This window comes from Pan troglodytes, chromosome 9 (assembly GCF_028858775.2).
Source record: "Pan troglodytes isolate AG18354 chromosome 9, NHGRI_mPanTro3-v2.0_pri, whole genome shotgun sequence".
Classification (NCBI taxonomy): domain Eukaryota; kingdom Metazoa; phylum Chordata; class Mammalia; order Primates; family Hominidae; genus Pan; species Pan troglodytes.
The window spans coordinates 5,177,846-5,197,093 of NC_072407.2; the positions used below are offsets into that span (position 1 = coordinate 5,177,846).

Here is a 19,248-nt window from a genome sequence, read left to right on the forward strand (position 1 = left end):
CTCCTGTCTAGGATGTGGGCTGTTTAAGTATTTTAAGCAGGGGAATGACACTCAATTTTTAAAAATTTTTTTGAGATGGAATCTCTCTCGTCACCCAGGCTGGAGTGCAGTGGAATGATCTCAGCTCACTGCAACCTCCACCTCCTGGGTTCAAGCGATTCTCCTGCCTCAGCCTCTCGAGTAGCTGGGATTATGAGTGCTGCCACCACGCCTGGCTAATTTTTGTATTTTTAGTAGAGATGGGGTTTCACCACATTGGGCAGGCTGGTCTTGAATGCCTGACCTCAGGTGATCCGCCCGCCTTGGCCTCTCAAAGTGCTGGGATTCCAGGCATGAGCTAATGCACCCAGCCTCACTTTCTGTTTTGCTGGTAGAATAGTCATTTTGAGGCCAGGCACGGTGGCTGAGGTCTGTAATCCCAGCACTTTGGGAGGCCAAAACTGGAGGATCTCTTGAGTTCAGGAGTTCAAGACCAGTGTGGGCAACTTAGTGAGACCTTATCTCTACAAAAAATAAGAACAGAAAAGGAAAAGAATGGTCATTTTGGATATAGAGGATGGGTTTTAGGTGAGGCTTAGAGGCAGGAAAGCCAGTTAGGAAAAGATGGATTGCTTTGGTCCAGAGGAGATGGCGAGGATCTGGAGTGGAAAGGTAGGAGTGACATGTGGAGGTTTAGAAAACAGAATCAACAGAGGCATGCATGCTAAACATTCTTCATTCGTGACAGCTTTGAGTCTGCATCAGAAATGCCACTTAGCCGGAATGGTGGAGTGAGGCCTCTGTAATCCAATCCTCCATAAAAGCAGTGAAAACACTGGCAAAAATGGTCAAAATCAACTGTCAGAACGCGAAATTAACCAACGGTTGCGACACTCTGAGGAGCTTTTATCTGTGAACAACTGTGGAACCTCTAACTCAACCTCCTCCCATTCTCTTCTCCCCAGCTCCGTGGTAACCATGGAAACCAGCTGCCTTATAACCATGGTAGCTGGGAAAGCCAGCAGCCTAGCCGCCACTGGAGGGGACACATGAAGGCTGGAGCTCCTCAGCAAGTCCCGGCTGCAGAGCAGGTCACTCTCGGACCTGTCCCACTTACTGAGCTTGCCATCGTATGAGCTAGCTCAGTGTGAAAACCCTGTTTCTGAAAGAGAGACTGTCAGTTGAGAATTCTGTGTCCAGCAAAACTGTCCTTTGAAAATAGAGAAATTGGCTGGGCGTGGTGGCTCATGCCTGTAATCCCAGCACTTTGGGAGGCCAAGGTGGGTGGATCATCTGAGGTCGGGAGTTCGAGACCAGCCTGGCCAACATGGTGAAACCCCGTCTCTACTAAAAATACAAAAATTAGCCGGGCGTGTTGGCGAATGCCTGTAATTCAGCTACTCAGGAGGCTGAGTCACGAGAATTGCTTGAACCTGGGAGGCGGAGGTTGCAGTGAGCCAAGATTGTGCCACTGTACTCCAGCCTGGGTGAACAGAGCAAGATCCTGTCTCAAAAAAAAAAAAAAAAAAAAAAAATTAAGATATTTCCAGGTAAACAATAAACAGAGGACATTTGTTGCTTTAGCCAACCTCCCTTATAATACATACTGAAAGGAATGTCTCAGGCTGGAATGAAAGGACACTAGGTGGTAGGATACGTGAGGAAATAAAGAACAACGGTGAAGACAGCTACATATGTCAAGTTAAAAGACAATGTAAGTGCACTTTTGTAACTTTTAGTCTCCTGTCTTTTTTTCTTTTCTTTTTTTTTTTTTTTTTGAGACGGAGTCTCCCTCTGTCGCCAAGGCTAGAGTGCAGTGGCGCCGATCTCGGCTCACTGCAGCCCCCACCTCCCGGACTCAGGTGATTCTCCTGCCTTAGCCTTTTGAGTAGCTGGGATTACAGACGCCCGCCACCAGGCCCAGCTAATTTTTTTATTTTTAGTAGAGACAGGGTTTTGCCATGTTGGTCAGGCTGGTCTCGAACTCCTGACCTCAGGTAATCCACCTGCCTTGGCTTCCGAAAGAGCTGAGATTGCAGGCGTGAGCCATTACGCTTGGCCCCTATCTGCCTTAAAAGACAACTGTACAAAGTAATAATTATAAAGCTGTTTTGATAGGCTTATAACACATAAAGGTGTGATTTGACAATTATAGCACAAAAAAGAAGTGAGGGAAGAGCTTTATTGGAGCAACATTTCTCCGTACTATTAGAATTAGGTTTGTGTTAATCAAAACTGGATTGTTTTAAATTAAGGTGCTAATTGGCTGGGCGCGGTGGCTCACACCTGTAATCCCAGCGCTTTTGGAGGCCGAGGTGGGCGGATCACTTGAGGTCGGGAGTTCGAGACCAGTCTGGTCAACATGGCAAAACCCCGTCTCTACTAAAAATACAAAAATTGGTTGGGCATGGTGGCGTACTTGGTGACAGGCCAGATGTAGTGGCTCATGCCGCCTGTAATCCCAGCACTTTTGGGAGACCAAGGTGGGAGGGTTTCTTAAAGCCAGGAGTTCGAGAGCCTGGGCAACAAAAGTGAGACCCCCGTCTCTACAAAAAATTAGCCAGGCCCAGAGATGTGCCCTTATAGTCCCAGTTACTTGGGAGACTGAGACAGGAGGGTTGTTTAGCCTGGGAGTTTGAGGCGCAATGAACTATGATCACGCCCCTGCACTCCAGCCTGGATGACAAAACAAGACACTGTCTCTTAAAAAAAACTTGGAGATAAATGCAAATAAAAACACAGCATTCCAAAAATTATACACTGCAGTGAGAGCAGGGCTTAGGGGGAAGTTTATAACTGTAAATACCTACATTAAAAAAGATCTCAAATCATTAACTATGTTTCGCCTTAAGACACCAGAAAAAGCACGAACAAAACCTAAAACAAGAAGGAAGAAAATAGCAAAGATGAGAGCAAAGATTGGTTATTTGAAAAGATCATCAAAATTGGCAAACTTAGTGAGACTGACTGAGATAAAAAGAAGACTCAGATTGCTAAAAGCAGGAATGAGAGGGGAGATTATTATTCACCTTACAGAAATAAAAAGGATTATAAGAGAATTCCATGAATAATTGTGTAACAAAATATTAGATAACTTAGTTGAAATGGACAAATTCCTAGAAAGTCGCGACCGAAGCTAACTCAAGAAGAAATAGAAAATCTGAATAGTCGCTCACTTTGGCAACACATATACTAAAATTGGAACAATACAGAGATTAGCATCGCCCTTGTGTGAGAATGACACACAAATTTGTGAAGCATTCCATAAAAGAAAACCCGAATAGACTTATAATAAGTAAATAGATTGAATTAATAATTTAAAAACTTGTCACGGCCGGGTGCAGTGGCTCATGCCTGTAATCCCAGCACTTTGGGAGTCTGAGGCACTCGGATCACTTGAGGTCAGGAGTTCTAGACCAGTCTGGCCAATTTGGTGAAACCCCGTCTCTATGAAAAATACAAAAATTACCCAGGTGTGGCAGTGCACACTGGTAATCCCAGCTACTTGGGAGGCTGAGGCAGGAGAATCTCTTGAACCCAGGAGGTAGAGGTTGCAGTGAGCCAAGATCGCACCATTGCATTCAAACCTGGGCAACAAGAGCGAAACTCCATCTCAAAGGAAAACCCAAAAACTGAAAAACAAAATCTTGTCACAAGAATAAGCTCTGGGCCAGGTGGCTTCTCTAGAAAAGTCACACTTACTGAGCTTGTCATTATTTGAGTTCTACCAAACACTTAAAGAATTAATACCAGTCCTGGCCGGGTGCAGTGGCTCATGCCTGTAATCCCAGCACTTTGGGAGGCTGAGGTGGGTGATCATTTGAGGTCAGGAGTTCAAGACCAGCCTGGCCAACATCTCTACTAAAAATGGAAAAATTAGATGAGTATGGTGGCACGCACCTTTAGTCCCAGCCACTTGGGAGGCTGAGGCAGGAGAATCGCTTGAAACCAAGAGGCGGAGGTTGCAGTGAGCCGAGATCACGTCACTGCACTCCATCCTGGGCGACAGAGAGAGACTCTGTTTCAAGAAAAGAATGAATACCAGTCCTTTACAAACTCTTTGGAAAAATAGGAGGGAATACTTAACTCATTCTATAAGGCCAGTATTATGCTGATACCAAAACTAGACAAAGACATGACAAGAAAGGAAAATTACAGGCCATTATCATGAGTATAGAAACAAGAATCTTCAACCAAATGCTAGCCAGTTGAATCCAGCAACAACGTATAAAAAGGATTATACAGGCCGGGCGTGGTGGCTCACACCTGTAATCTCAGCACTTTGGGAGGCCGAGGCAGGTGGATCACGAAGTCAGGAGATGGAGACCAGCCTGGCCAACATGGTGAAACCCCATCTCTACTAAAAATACAAAAATTAGCTGGGTGTGGTGGCATGCGTCTGTAGTCCCAGCTACTCAGGGGGCTGAGGCAGGAGAAGTGCTTGAACCCGGGAGGCGGTGTTGGCAGTGAGCCGAGATCACGCCACTGCACTTCAGCCTGGGCGACAGAGAGAGACTCTGTCTCAAAAAAAAAACAAAAAAAAAAAAACAAAACAGGTTTATACACCAGATTCAAGTGAGAATTGTCCCAGGAATGCAAGGTTGGCTTAACATCTGAAAATCAATCCATGTAATACTTCATATTAATACCATAAAGGACAAAAAAATGCCTGGTCATCTCCATAGATGCAAAAAAGAACAGGATTGGAGGATTCACATGCTGATTCCAAAACTTAATACACAAATGATTAAGACAGTATAATACTAGTATAAGGACAGATACGTAGATACTGAGATAATAATATTGAGAGTACAGAAGTAAACCTTTACATTTGTGGTGTATTGATTTTCAGCAGGAGTGCCAAGATAATTCAATGGTGGGGGAAAAGAATAGTCTTAAATGGTGCTAGGATGACTGAATCTCCATGTAAAAGTATGTAAATGGACTCCTACCTTACACTATGCACAAGAAATAACTCCATGGATCATAAACCCAACTGTAAGAGCTAAAACTATGAGACTCCTACCAAAAAAACATAGGAGTAAGTTTTTGTGACTTTGGAATATGGTTTTTTTTTTTTTTTTTTTGACAGAGTTTCGCTCTGTCACCAGGCTGGAGTGCAGTGGCGTGATCTTGTTTCACTGCAACCTCCGCCTCCCAGGTTCAAGTGATTCTTCTGCCTCAGCCTCCTGAGTAGTTGGGGCCACAGGCCTGCACCACCATGCCCAGGTAATTTTTGTGTTTTTTTGTAGAGATAGGGTTTTGCCGTGTTGGCCAAACGCCATTCGCTTGCCTCGGCTTCCCAAAGTGCTGGGATTACAGACGTGAGCCACTGTGCCCGGTCTGGATTATGATTTCCTAGGTGACAACAAATGTGCAAATGACAAAAAAAAAGTTAATCTGGACTCCATAACGTGTGCTACAAAATACTATTTAGAAGGCGAAATGGCAACCTGAGAATGAGAGAAAATATTTGAAAACCGTGTACCTGATAAAGGGCTTGTTATCTAGAATATATAAAAAACTTCATGAAGACAACTAAATTAAAAAATTGATGAAGTGTTAGGGGCCGCGGGTGTGGTGGCCATACCTGTAATCCCAGCATTTTGGGAGGCTGAGGTAGGTGGATCACCCGAGGTCAGGAGTTCAAGACCAGCCTAGCCAACATGGTGAAACCCCGTCTGTACTAAAATACAAAAATTAACTGGGTGTGGTGGTGTGCACCTGTAATCCCAGCTTCTTGGGAGGCTGAGGCACAAGAATCCCTTGAACCTGGGAAGCGGATGTTGCAGTGAGCCGAGGTCATGTCACTGTACTCCAGCCTGGGTGACAGAGTGAGACTGCATCTCAAAAAAAAATAAATTGATGAAGTATTAAAATACACATTTCTTCCAAATAGATTTATGAATGTTCAATAAGCATATACCAGCTATCAGAAAAATGCATATCAAAATCACAGTGAGATACTGCATCACACTTACCCAGATGGCTGTAATAAAAAAGATGAGGCCAGGCACTCCCAGCTGTAATTCCAGCACTTTGGGAGGCCGAGGTGGGTGGATCACCTGAGGTCAGGAGTTTGAGACCAGCCTGACCAATATGGTGAAACCCCACCTCTACTAAAAATACAAAAATTAGCTGGGCGTAGTGGCAGGCGCCTGTAATTCCAGCTACTTGGGAGGCTGAGACAGGAGAATTGCTTGAACCTGGGAGGTGGAGGTTGCAGTGAGCCGAGATCGCGCCACCGCACTCCAGCCTGGGTGACAGGGCGAGACTCCGTCTCAAAAAAAAAAAAAAGAACGTGTGAGTTTATCCTTGGTGATGGGCACAGTAGCTTCTTGTGGCTGGACCAGTGCTTTGCTCCTTATTTCACACTTCTCATCACAGCTCTTTCATTGATGGCACACCCATTTGAAGAAGAGAAACCGAGGCAGGTTGCGGTTGATAGCCCAGGGTCACATAGCTAGTAAAACATGGAGTGACATTCCAGTCCAGGCCTGATTTCAGAATTTGCTTGGCTGACTGCTGTGCTAACCACCTTAATAGTAATTTTAGCAATTATAGCTTCCTTCAAAAATTCTTGGGCTTGGTCAGTTTTGGGCTTTTGGGTTACTCGGCGGAATCACTTTATTTCTTTGAGACAGAGTCTCACCTTGTTGCCTAGGCTGGAGTACAGCGATGCTGTCCTGGCTCACTGGAGTGTTGACTTCCTGGGCTTAGGTGATCCCAACTCCTCAGCCTCCCTAGTAGCTGGGACCACAGGCATGCACCACCACACCTGTCTAATTTTTTTAAAAATTATTTATGGAGACCAAGTCTCCCTATGTTGCCTAGGCTGGTCTCGAGCTCCTGGACTCAAACAGCTCTCCCACTTCAGCTTCCCAAGGTGCTGGGATTATAGGCGTGAGCCACTGCCCAGTCTGAAATCACTTTATATACAGACTAAAACTCTGTAGACCAAGTTTTGCTGCACATTGCAAGGACAGAAGATTTTGGTACTTTGGTATTTTATAATCATCTGTCATAGGCTCCTTTACTATTTGTTGTGGAACTTGGGCTGTTCCCAGAATACTAATCCTCTCTGTTGATTAGTTCAGCCTGTAAACAAGAAATCATTAACCAGCATGCTGTTCCTGAAGAATGACCAGGGACAATAATTGTAAAAATTCAAGAGCTTTTATCCAAGCCTGCCCCTATAGAGTGTGTTCTTTGCTACTTCATGGAATGCAAATTGTAACTTGCTTTTGTCAGTAGCTATGGCATGTCCAGGTTACTCATTAGCCACCAGAGCTCCTAAGTTCACTGCGAGAATTCCCTGATGCAAGTACAGTACCCTTAGTGCTGATGGGCTGGCTGCAGTTCAGACAGGAACAGTGCAGGATGACTGTGGCCAGCGTCTCTTTAACAAAGATCAGACTGTGTATGGGGCTGGGCTTGTTGCTGTGGGTCAGTTACTCTTTAACAAAGATCAGACTCTGTGTGGCTGGGCTTGTTGCTGTGGGTCAGTTACTCTTGCTCATGCTTTACCCTTTCAGAATTCAGCTCCTCCCCCCTTCTCCTCAAGCTAATTTATCTAAAAAGATAAGATTTTTTGCTAGATCTGTTCCCGGCACGGTGGGGTGGTTGAAGTCCTCCTGTGAGGCCCTCTGCCTTATGGAGATCAGTGCAGTGTCAGTGGCATGAATTGGCGCCTGGCCAGGAGCACGCTCTGCTCCTTTACAGGAGAGCCCCTGACAGGCACTGGAGGGCTCAGATTGTTACCTGCGTCCATCATGACTGCAGGGGTGCTGCGTTGATCATGCAGCTTCTACTAGAGCGTTTTTGGTAAATTTAGGACATGGTAGTTGACTTGAATGTGTCAGTCTTGCCTGCAGGTCATCATCCGTCATCTCAGCCATGGTCGTGCTGGATTGTCTTTCTTGTTTTTGAGACAGGCTCTCTCTGTGTCACCCAGTTGCCCAGGCTGGAGTGCAGTGGTGTGATCTTGGCTCACTGCAACCTCTGCCTCTCGGGTTCAGGCAATTCTTCCACTTCAGCTTCCCCAGTAGCTGGGATTACAGGCGCACGCCACCATGCCCAGCTAATTTTTGTGTTTTTACTAGAGACAGGATTTCACCATGTTGCCCAGGCTGGTCTCAAACTCCTGACTTCAAGTGATCCACCTGCCTCAGTCTCCCAAAGTGCTGGGATTATAGGCGTGAGCCACTGCGCCTAGTCTGAATGCGTATTTTTATGTGAAATTAGTTTTCATGAACTGTCAGAGGAGGCATGGTCTAGGTGGCTTTTCTACCGTAAGAGCCCCCCCACCTCCATTGTCTTCACACAGTGGCCTGCCTGGCAGCTGCAGTTGGAAATCCCTGGCTCCGTCCTGGCTCCGTCTGCCTCCGTCCTGCCTCCGTCTGCCTGCTGTCCCTGCACCTCCCCTTTTCCCTGCTTTTGCGTCGTCTCTGCTCAGTAGGGGCACTGGGCCAGGTCACTCCATCCCTGGTTCTTGCATCATGCTCAGCCCTCTGTGGATACTGGGGCTGCTCAGGCTCTCCTGTCCTCAGATCTGGCCGAGACGTGACACTACTCTTCTCTCTACCTTCTCTCTCTTTTTTTTTTTTTTTGAGATGGAGTCTCGCTCTGTTGCCCAGGCTGGAGTGCAGTGGCGCGATCTCGGCTCACTGCAACCTCTGCCTCCTGGGTTCAAGTGATTCTTCTGCCTCAACTTCCTGAGTAGCTGGGATTGCAGGCGCCTGCCACCATGCCTGGCTAATTTTTGTATTTTTAGTAGAGACGGGGTTTCACCATGCTGGCCAGGCTGGTCTTGAACTCCTGACCTCAGGTGATCCGCCCACCTCAGCCTCCCAGAGTGCAGACGTGAGCCACTGTGCCTGGCCTCTCTACCTTCTCTTGCACAGACATGATGCCGTGAGGTTGTACGGCCGTTGGTGGCTTTCCTTTTGAGGGAGCTGGAGCTCAGAGGCACAGCAGAATGAGTCAAAGGCTGCACTTGGATTCCCACCTCGCTTGGATTCCCACCTCACGTGCTGGCCCCAAAGTTCACTCTTGTCATCACCCTCCATGCTTCTCCCCCTCCTCAGGGGCTGGCCTGCCCTCGTTTTAAAGTGTGTGTGTATGCGTATATTTGTATTTATGCATGTGTGTGTACGTGTGTATTTGTGTGTGTGTATGTGTATTTGTGTTTATGTGTATGTATGTATATGTGTATATATGTTGTATTTGTGTTTATATTTGTGTATATATATTGTATTTGTGTTTGTGTACGTGTGTATTTCTGTGTATCTGTGTATTTGTATTTATGTGTGTTTGTAAATGTGTGTATATGTATATTTGTGTGTGGCGCGTACATTTGTGTATTTGTGTGTATTTGGTTTATGTGTGCTTGTACATGTATTTGTGTGTATATATGTGTATTTGTGTTTGTATAAATGTGTATTCATGTGTGTTTGTAAATGTGTGCATGTGTGTATTTGGTGTGTGTGTGTGTATTTGTGTGTGTGTGTGTGTTGAAAATTGGGCAATTAAAAGCAAGCTGTGGATGGGAAGCTGGAACTTGTCTCTGTTTCTGTCCCACAGAGGAGGGGGTTAACTGCCTGTTTGTCCTGGTGGTTACCTCTATAACTCTACATTATGTGCTGTTCGTTTTAGTTTGTGGTTTCACAACCTTATATGAAATCTGTAGATTGCGTTTAGGAAAGTTGATTTAGCTCATGTAGTAGTATTTCCTCTTTCTCCTGCCCCCAGGTTTTTAGTATTTCTGCTTTAGATCTGAGCTTTGTTGATTCTGGACAACATAAGTTCCCCCTCAGAGTGGTTTCTTTCCCTGGTGTTTGGGTGGGTAAAGTAGAGGGCACAAGCCAGGGAGAGAGCGCAAGGTCCCCTGTTGCAGACTTAATAGCACAGATCTGTGTACACCTTTGTGAGAAGCACACATGTACACACACAGTGGCATGCACACGTAGGCACAGGCACACTGGCACACCGCACCCAGTGCAGAGTGCCTCACCCATGCGCAGTCCCAGCTGTGTGAAGCTGCCTGCAGGCTTTGTGTGGCAGAAGCTCCCAAGACACTGTTTTCGTGACTCTTTCAGCCAAGTCCAAAAAACCTGCCATCCTGGAGGGCATCAGGCTGCCAGCATCCTCCTGTACCTGCTGTCCTGCTTTCTTGTGGAGCCGTCCGCTGGTCAGCTATCATACAGAGAGGAGTGGGGATGCTGAGACGCTGGGCAGCCTGCCCAGGGGTCACTGCTGTGAGCAGCTTTCAGGGCTGGGAAGAGAGACTGACTGGGACAGGAGGTTTGGGTGTGTCTGTGTTTTGTTAAAGGTCCCCTGAGGGCAGAAGCTGTTGTTTTCCCAGCACCTGGGGCAGTGCTTGGGTGGGGGAGCCGCCACATAGGCACTTGATTTTCCTGTTCTGACCACCTGTCCACCTGAAGTTTTCTAGGGTAGGACTGGCTCAAAGGAGTGTTTGTTCGGTTCAGGAAACATTCAACCTTATTTATTAGCAAATGTGTAGTAAAAGACAGAAGATGTTCTGGAGGAGGGAACTTGTCCTGTGGGGGAGGCAAGATCAGTTTTGGAAGCAGCAGTGGTGGAGTTCGGCCCTGTGACTGCGTAGGGCAGGGGTGAGCTCTTTGTCCTCTGATCTGTGCACACCAGGCCTGGCGGGGCCGCTTGTGTCGTGTTCTGATGTGGATGGGTTGCTGCAGAGGCCTTTTACTTCAGCTGGAGATCCTTAAACCAAAGACCCACTTGAGAAGGTTTTTTAAATAGTCAGCTTTATTATTGCTTTAAAAAAGTGACTTAGGGCCAGGTGCAGTGGCTCACACCTGTAATCCCAGCACTTTAGGAGGCCAAGGTGAGAGGATTGCTTGAGCTCAGGAGATCGAGACCAGCCCAAATACCATAGTGAGAACTTGTCTCTATTTTTTATTTTTTATTTTTTTTTCTTTCTGGGGACAGAATCTTGCTCTGTCACCTCGGCTCACTGCAGCCTCTGCCTCCTGGGTTCAAGTGATTCGTCTGTCTCAGCCTCCCAAGTAGCTGGGATTACAGGCATGCCACCACGCCTGGCTAATTTTTGTATTTTTAGTAGAGACAGGGTTTCGCCACGTTGGCCAGGCTGGTCTCGAACTCCTGACCTCAGGCGACCCACCTGCCTCTGATGAGGCACCACCATGCCTGGCAATATTTTTAATTTTTTAAAAAATAAAAAATAAGAATAAAAAGTGACTTAAATGTACACAAAGTTGTTTTTGCACACAACTCACCTTACCCTGTGTGATGAATAATTGTATTTTGACAGTGCTTGTTAAACATGTGTATCCCTATTAAAATCACTTGTACTCTTTAAGCCTCAGTTTTCACGGCTGGTCTAGGTAGAGTTAAACTACACGTGGTCTCATCTCTCTCCCATGCCTGGCTTGTGACATACATGCAAGTGTTCGTTGAGCAAGGTCCCTTTAGCAATAGATTTAGCGTGTACTGAAAGTTTGATTGTCACACGTCTAATGTGCATTTTCCCTCTTTTGTACAATGGAGAATTCCCACATTTCATGGGTGTGAGCTGAAAAAAGACTTGAAGCTAACATTCCTCTGCTGTCCCACTACAACACAGAAGACTTCTGTGACCCCAGAATATGTGGGGGTTTCTCCCCATCGGCAAACAAGCTATCAGTTCTGCAGCAGGCACCAGCGGGGTGTCCTCCAGCTTGATTCTGACACCGTCTACCTGGAGGTAGTGTCAGAGCCTGCAGGGGAGTCCCAGGGCTACCCCCTACTTCTCATGTTAGCCTCAAGCCTCAGGTTGTGACCTGTGCTTGTGCATGACAGACTGTGAATGGACATCTCACGACCCCCTCTTTGGATTCAATTAGTTTGCTAGAGAGGCTCACAGAACTCAGGGAAACACATTTATTTGATCATAAAAGCTAGTATGAAGGGTGCAGGTGACGTGATGCGTAGGGCATGGTACCGGGCCATGGCCGCTCCCTGTCCCTCCGGGGATCCCCATGTGTTCAGTTATCCGGACGTTCCCCAAACCCTGTCCTCCTGGGCCTTTTGTGCAGACTTCATTGGATAGGCATGATTGACAGCTGTGTACAAATGGGACTGGACCAAAAGGGTGTGATCTAAACCCAGCAGGGCCTGTCTGTGCAGATTCTTCCTGGCCTCTCTGTGCGGCATTCCTTCCCCTGGGGTGTGGGGCAGGGCCCCTTAAGAAATGGGGGTCTTGTGACCCACAGTCAGACAAGGAAGGTCAGAGAATTTATGGCCAGCTCCACGACAGAAAGGCTGGGGGTGGTTAGAGTCCCTTGTTAGTCTTATGGCCTGCCTTGGGGAAAAAATAACAAGAGCTGTGAGAGTTTTGAGCCAGGAACTGTAGATGAAAACCAGTATGTATGTATAATATCACAATTGGATATTATGCAAGTGGACTTGTCAGATTTTGTAGGGAAACTCTCATGTTCCTACCAACAACTGTTTGCCCTGCAGCGCAGACCTGCTCCCTGTATCGTAATCCCTCCTAGCTTCATCTGTTTTCCTTACACAGCACATGGTGATTAAATAGGTGTGCAACTGCTTGGTCAGTAACAGTCTTCTGCCAGACTGTGTCTTCCGTGAGGGTAACAGAGACCATGTCTGTTTTTGCTCATCCTTGTGCCTTGGTGCCCAGCACCATGTGTGGACAGTTGTAGGTGCTCAGTGGATATTTATGGAACAAATGCATCAGTCCGTTTTTAAGGTTCCCTCTAGCTATGGACCGAGTTGCCTCCGTGGCTCCACCCCAGTTCATATGCTGAAGCCCCAACCCCAGTGTGACTGGATTTGGAGATAGGGCTTTCAGGAGGCATTTAAGGTTAAATGAAGTCATAGAGGTGGGGTCCTAATCCTGTAGGATTGGTGGCCTTGTAAGAGGAAGAGAGAGTGTGCTCGCTTCATAAGCATGCGTCAAAGAAAGGCCACGTGAGCACATAGAAGGTGGCTGTCTGCAAGCCAGGAGGAGAGCCCTCACCAGAAACCACCCTGCTGGTGTGTTGCTCACAGGCTTCCAGCCTGCAGGCCTGTGAGAAGATGAAGTGTTTCAGCCGCCCCGTCTGGGGTGTTTTGTCATGGCAGCCGGAGCAGACTAAGGGACCTGTAGCCCTGACATTCCGTCATTTTATGACCACGAAGAATTACAGATCCTGGGCATTGCTTTGAAATGAGACACATGAAATGGAAATGTGTCAGTTCAGGTATTCTGATTGCCGTTGGGGATGGATAAGCCAAAAAGAAAGACTATTTTAGATGACTAGATTTGACAACAGATAGGTTGTAATGTCTATCAACAGATAGACTGAATAGATCAGTCTTTCCTGCTTCGGACAGAAGCTAGCCTTTGGGCCTGTTGGTGGGAGCACTCCTAATATTATTAATGATATTAGTACCTAACCGTATTTGCTGAGGACTTCTCTTGTAGGAGTGCTAATCCCATCATGAGGGCCCACCTCATGACCCCATCTGAACCCAGCCTTCTTCCAAAGGTTCCATCTTCAGATACCATGACATTGGGGTTAGGGCTTCAGCATGCGAATTTTGGGGGGACAGAAACATTCAGTCCATATGGCAGGGGAGGCAGGCTGATTTCAATGGGCACATCTGAGCTGAGTCTTGAAGGATGCATGTTGCAGAGGCTGCATCTGTTTTGCGACTGCAGTTGATCGAGGAAGAAACTGTGGAGGTGAATTTATAAAAGAAAATTGAAAGCCTATAGTAGTAAAACTGTGTGCTTTTGGCAGTGGAAGTTGATTTTAGGAGTAAACCTCCGTGTTATTAGTGGATGACGATTTATCATGGCAAACATCCAGCAAGGTATTTGAGTTCTGAGCTTGGTAAAGAGGTAGAGTTAGAAATGGTGTTGTGGAGCACCCCCTGGGTGCGCAGCGGCTGGCCCGGGCGGTTCAGGACTCGCTCCTTTGCTGTCCTGACCCAGGCACTCCCTTTCCCCTAGGCTCAGTCCCGGCCCCGGCCCTGCTGCAGCCCCTTCCTGCCGGCTCTGGGTTGGAGGCAGGTGTCTGCTTCGGCTTTTCTCCTGCCTTGAAACGGGGCCTCATCCCATTCGTGAGTTCTGAGTGTCAGTCTTATCAGGGAAATGGTGTTTCTTTAGAAATCAATTAGAATAAAAATGCCTTTTTGTTCTTTTTTTTAGGTAAAAGTAAAGAAGCAGAAATAAAAAGGATAAACAAGGAACTGGCAAATATCAGATCAAAATTTAAAGGTAAGTATGTGTAACCTTTTCCATGAAATGTCCTGTTGTAAATTTTCTGTAGTAAGAACCCAGTCTTTTAATACTGTCTTCTTTTCTCCCACACTAAAGTGAAGTTCTCAGTTTGTACAGTTTCTATCAGGGCCCTGTCAGAATTAGGAAATGGCATGTGTGGAGCTGGTTAGGTGGGGCGGCCCCTCCTGGTGTCTGGTCTTTTCCTGGAGCTGGAACAGCACTGGTCTAGTGCCCAGCTGCATGTCGCAGTATTAACCACCAGGCCGGTGTGCTGGGGGTTCAGAGGACAGACACCAAGTACGGGAAGTGCTCTGTGTAAGGCGCCACCGAATGCCTCCTGCTGACGGTCAGCAGGGACCTGACCCATGCTCGGCGGACTGCCTCTCTGTGAGCCAGTGTGTGGGCTGAGTGCCTTCCCTGAACATCCTTAGTTTGAAGAATTGTGAAGTACAGATTTAGTTTTCAGCCCTTAGGACATTTTTGAAACCCCAGTTAATCCTTCAAGCCTTAATTTTTCAGTTAATGTTTACAGATTTGCAGCCTGGCTCACCTCCCTGAGCATACCTTAGCCACGGTGTAGCTGAAATTGCCCAGGCACAATGAGTCGGGGAGAGGGCTGAGCCTGACCCCTGTGAAACTGGAGGGACAGGCAGAACACAGCTTGGGGACTCCTGGAGTTTCATGGGATGGGTGCTTTTGAGGGCTTGAGAATGGATATCCAGTAGTTTCTTTTCTTTTCTTTTTTTTTTTTTTTTTTGAGATGGAGTCTTGCTCTGCTGCCCAGTGTGGAGTGCAGTGGCACGATCTTGGCTTACCGCAACCTCTGCCTTCCAGGTTCAAGCGGTTCTCCTGCCTCAGCCTCCCGAGTAGCTGGGATTACAGGTGTGTGCCACCACATGCCTATAATTTTATTTAGTAGAGACGAGATTTCTCCATGTTGGCCAGGCTGGTCTCAAACTCCTGGCCTCAAGTGATCTGCCTGCCTTGGCCTCCCAAAGTGCTGGGATTACAGGCGTGAGCCACTGTGCCTGGCCTGGCTGATTTTTGTATTTTTAGTAGAGACGGGGTTTCTCCATGTTGGTCAGGCTGGTCTCAAACTCCCGACCTCAAGTGATCCACCTGCCTCAGCCTCCCAAAGTGCTGGGATTACAGGCATGAGCCACTGTGCCTGGCCTGGCTGATTTTTGTATTTTTAGTAGAGACGGGGTTTCTCCATGTTGGTCAGGCCGGTCTTGAACTCCCGACCTCAAGTGATCCACCTGCCTCTGCCTCCCAAAGTGCTGGGATTACAGGAGTGAGCCACTGTGCCCGGCCCAGCTGATTTTTGTACTTTTAGTAGAGACGGGGTTTCTCCATGTTGGTCAGGCTGGTCTTGAACTCCCGACCTCAAGTGATCCACCTTCCTCAGCCTCCCAACATGCTGGGATTACAGGCGTGAGCCACTGCACCCCAGACGGCTGGTTTTTGTATTTTTAGTAGAGACGGGGGTTTCTCCATGTTGGTCAGGCTGGTCTCGAACTCCCAACCTCAGGTGATCCACCAGCTTTGGCCTCCCAGAGTGCTGGAATTACAGGCATGAGCCTCTGCGCCCGGTGTGCACCTTTGTTCTTAACTGTAGAATGGGGAAACCAGTGATCTCAAGTTGGGTTCTCCAGGATGTGGACTCTGAAATGGGCTGTGTACAGAAGATTTATTCAGAGTGACAGCAGTGAAAAGTAAAGGGCAGAAGCAGATGGAGGTGTGGGTCTGACAGTCGTCACCACCAGTGGAAAGTAAAGGGCAGAAGCAGATGGAGATGTGGGTCTGACAGTCGTCACCACCAGTGGAAAGTAAAGGGCAGAAGCAGATGGAGATGTGGGTCTGACAGTCGTCACCACCAGTGGAAAGTAAAGGGCAGAAGCAGATGGAGATGTGGGTCTGACAGAGTCGCCGCCACCAGTGGAAAGTAAAGGGCAGAAGCAGATGGAGATGTGGGTCTGACAGAGTCGCCGCCACCTGCCCATCAGGGAGCTCGGGAGCCCAGATTGCCGGCTGGAGGCGGTGGCACTGGGTTGAAAGGGCTGCGCCCTGGCACCCTCTTGCTCAGCCGTGGCTCTCAACCTGGGGGAGCCCGACCGTGACAAAGCCAGCCTTACTCTTGGCGTCACTGGGCCTTCACTGAATGGGATCTGCGTCTGCTGTGCTCATTGTGAGGAAATGAGGAAATGCATAGAAATTGCTTGAAAGGAAACCAGCACCCAGCCAGTGTGAATCCATTTTGTTATTGTGAAAAGAGTTCATGGCCTTCAGAATGGTGAAGATGAAATTTGAACGGGAGGTTTTTATAGGTTTCAGAAGAATCATCTAATGTGTTGAGGTGTAACTTCAAAGGCTTTGCTAGGCTGTTAAATTTACACACTCTCTGGCCAGGCGTGGTGGCTCACGCCTGTAACCCAGCACTGTGGGAGGCCGAGGCGGGCAGATCGATTGAGGTCGGGAGTTCGAGACCAGCCTGGCCAACACGGTGAAACCCCATCTTTACTAAAAATAGAAAAATTAGCTGGGTGTGGTGGCGCGTGCCTATAGTCCCAGCTACTTGGGAGGCTGAGTCAGGAGAATCGCTTGAACTGGGAAGGCGGAGGTTGCAGTGAGCCGAGATCTCGCCATTGCTCTCCAGCCTGGGAGACACAGCAAGACTCTGTCTCAAAAAAAAAAAAATTTTGTTTTATAAATTCTGTATAAATGTTTTGGGACTAAAGGAGACTTCATGCCTGTCTGGCTGTCCTGGATAGGGAAGGTGGCCCCTCCTACACAGTGATTTGTTGGCTTTTGTTGAGCACGCGCGTACCCTGGGTGGTGGCAGCAGACATAGAAGAAAATCTACTCCTTGTCCGTAAGAAATGTGCTGCCTGAGGCCTGCCCTGCAAGCTGTGGGTAGATGAGATGACTTAGAGCTGTGCTGTCCAATTTAGAAATAGAGTATCAGTCACATTCATAGGTCTAAATGCTCTGGCAGCCTCATTGAAAAAAAGTAAAAAGGAGCAAATGAAATTAATAATATATTTTATTTAGTTCAGTATATCTAAAATTTCGTTGTAATCAATTGAAAAAAAACTGGCTGGCACGATGCCTCACGCCTGTAATTCCAGCCCTTTGGGAGGCCGAGGTGGCTGGATCATTTGAGGTCAGGAGTTTGAGACCAGCCTGACCAACATGGTGAAACCCCATGTCTATTAAAAATACAAGAATTAGCTGGGCATGGTGGTGGGCGCCTGTAATCCCAGCTACTCGGGAGGCTGAGGCAGGAGAATCACTTGAACCTAGGAGGCAGAGGTTGCAGTGAGCCAAGATCGTGCCAGTGCACTACAGCCTGGGCGACAGAGTGAGACTCTGTCTCAGAAAAAAAAACTAAAAAAAAACAAGGTACCGAGTTATTTTATACCAGGTCTTTGAAGTCTGGTGTGTGTGTCACACTTAAGAGTGAGTCTCACTTTGTACTGGCTGTTTCACTTGCTCACTGACCGTATGTGGCATGAGGCTGCTGTGTGAGCACTGCTGATTTAGAGCAACCCTTCTGTTGAAAACAGTTGATCGATTGATTGATCTATTGATTTACTGAGACAAGATCTTGCTCTGTTGACCAGGCTGCCCAGTGTAATCACAGCTCACCGCAGCCTCAACCCCCCGGGCTCAAGCCATCCTTCCACCTCGGCCTCTCAAGTAACTGGGACCACAGGCGCGCACCACCACGCCTGGCTAACATTTAAAAAAAGTTTTGTAGAGATGGGGTCTTGCCATGTTACCTAGGCTGGTTTCAAACTTACGGGCTCAAGCGATTGGTCTGCCTTGACCTCCCAAAGTGCTGGGATTATAGGCATGAGCCACTGCACCTGGCCCCTAGGAGTGTGGGTCCACTCGTGGGTGGAGGTGGGAGGCTGTTAAACACCCGAAGTGCATAGAGTGGCCCCCACAACAGAGGCGTCAGCCAGGGTGTCAGTGGTGCCAGGGCTGAGGAGCCTTGTCTAGAGGGATGATAGTCAAAGACTGGAGACCCCCTTCCACTGTGAACTGAAGGCCTCACCAGAGGGAATACCTGTAGGGCAGAGTGAACTGTCAGTGAGCCAGTCCTCTTCCAGACTTGCCGCTGGGTGTCTTGACATGGGGGTGCTCTTCACCACCTCAAAATGTTGGGAAGGTTACAACCAGGGAAAGAATGTATATCCAACAAAAATACCTTTCAAGAATGAAGCTACCCTGTTTGAGTAGGGCATCACGAACCATCCTGCTTCAAGGGAGCCTGTGGGTCTGACTGCAGCTTCAGCTCTGACCTGGAGTTCTGGGGCTTCTCTGCGGGGCACCAGTCTGTATGCTCCATTTTAGATAATAAAAATTGGCATATTCTGGGGTAGGATCCGGGGTTCACCTGCAGATGAACAGGGCAGGAAAAGCTTGATGGGGTGTCAGGGGAATCTGGTTGGCCTTAAAGGGAATTAATTTGGGGCCTTGTTCCTGAATTGGTAGGCACCCTGCATGTAAGGCTGAAGTCGGTTTGGCCAGAGCATGGGCTGGAGTGCTACCACCCTGCTACATGGTCAATGCCACAGTCTCACTTTTCCTATTTTTTTTTAATAAAATGTTGTGAACAACAACAACAACAACAACAAAAAAAATGAAGCTAAAAAATACCTGCCGAAGACAGAAATGTAAAGAATTTCCTACCAGAAGGCCTATGTTAAAGGAAATGCCAAAGGAAATAATCCCAGATGGAAGCGTGGAAATGGAAAGCATGGAACGGCCAGGAAATTAAAGGAAATAATCCCAGATGGAAGCGTGGAGGTGGAAAGCATAGAACGGGCAGGAAATTAAAGGAAATAATCCCAGATGGAAGCGTGGAAATGGAAAGCATGGAACGGCCAGGAAATTAAAGGAAATAATCCCAGATGGAAGCGTGGAGGTGGAATGCGTGGAACGGGCGGGAAATTAAAGGAAATAATCCCAGATGGAAGCGTGGAGGTGGAATG

At 47.5% G+C, this 19,248-nt stretch overlaps 1 protein-coding gene and 1 non-coding gene across 12 annotated transcripts in view; both read left to right on the forward strand.

The window, feature by feature from the left end:
• AP2A2 (adaptor related protein complex 2 subunit alpha 2) overlaps positions 1-19,248 on the forward strand; it is an 88,727-nt gene that overhangs the window by 19,904 nt on the left and 49,575 nt on the right. For 3 of the 11 annotated variants that reach the window (XM_016920088.4, XM_024346878.3, XM_054661856.2), the window contains exon 2: positions 14,177-14,245. In XM_016920088.4, coding sequence (XP_016775577.1) covers positions 14,177-14,245 — 69 coding nt within the window. Of the gene's footprint in view, positions 1-944; positions 1,694-10,942; positions 11,723-13,983; positions 14,089-14,176; positions 14,246-19,248 lie in introns of those variants that run through there. The other 8 variants (XM_063783695.1, XM_063783692.1, XM_063783691.1 and 5 more) reach the window with 5 other exon arrangements.
• On the forward strand, positions 3,147-3,251 carry LOC112204856 (U6 spliceosomal RNA). Its single transcript, XR_002938606.1, has one exon. It is a non-coding gene; the product is annotated as a U6 spliceosomal RNA (small nuclear RNA).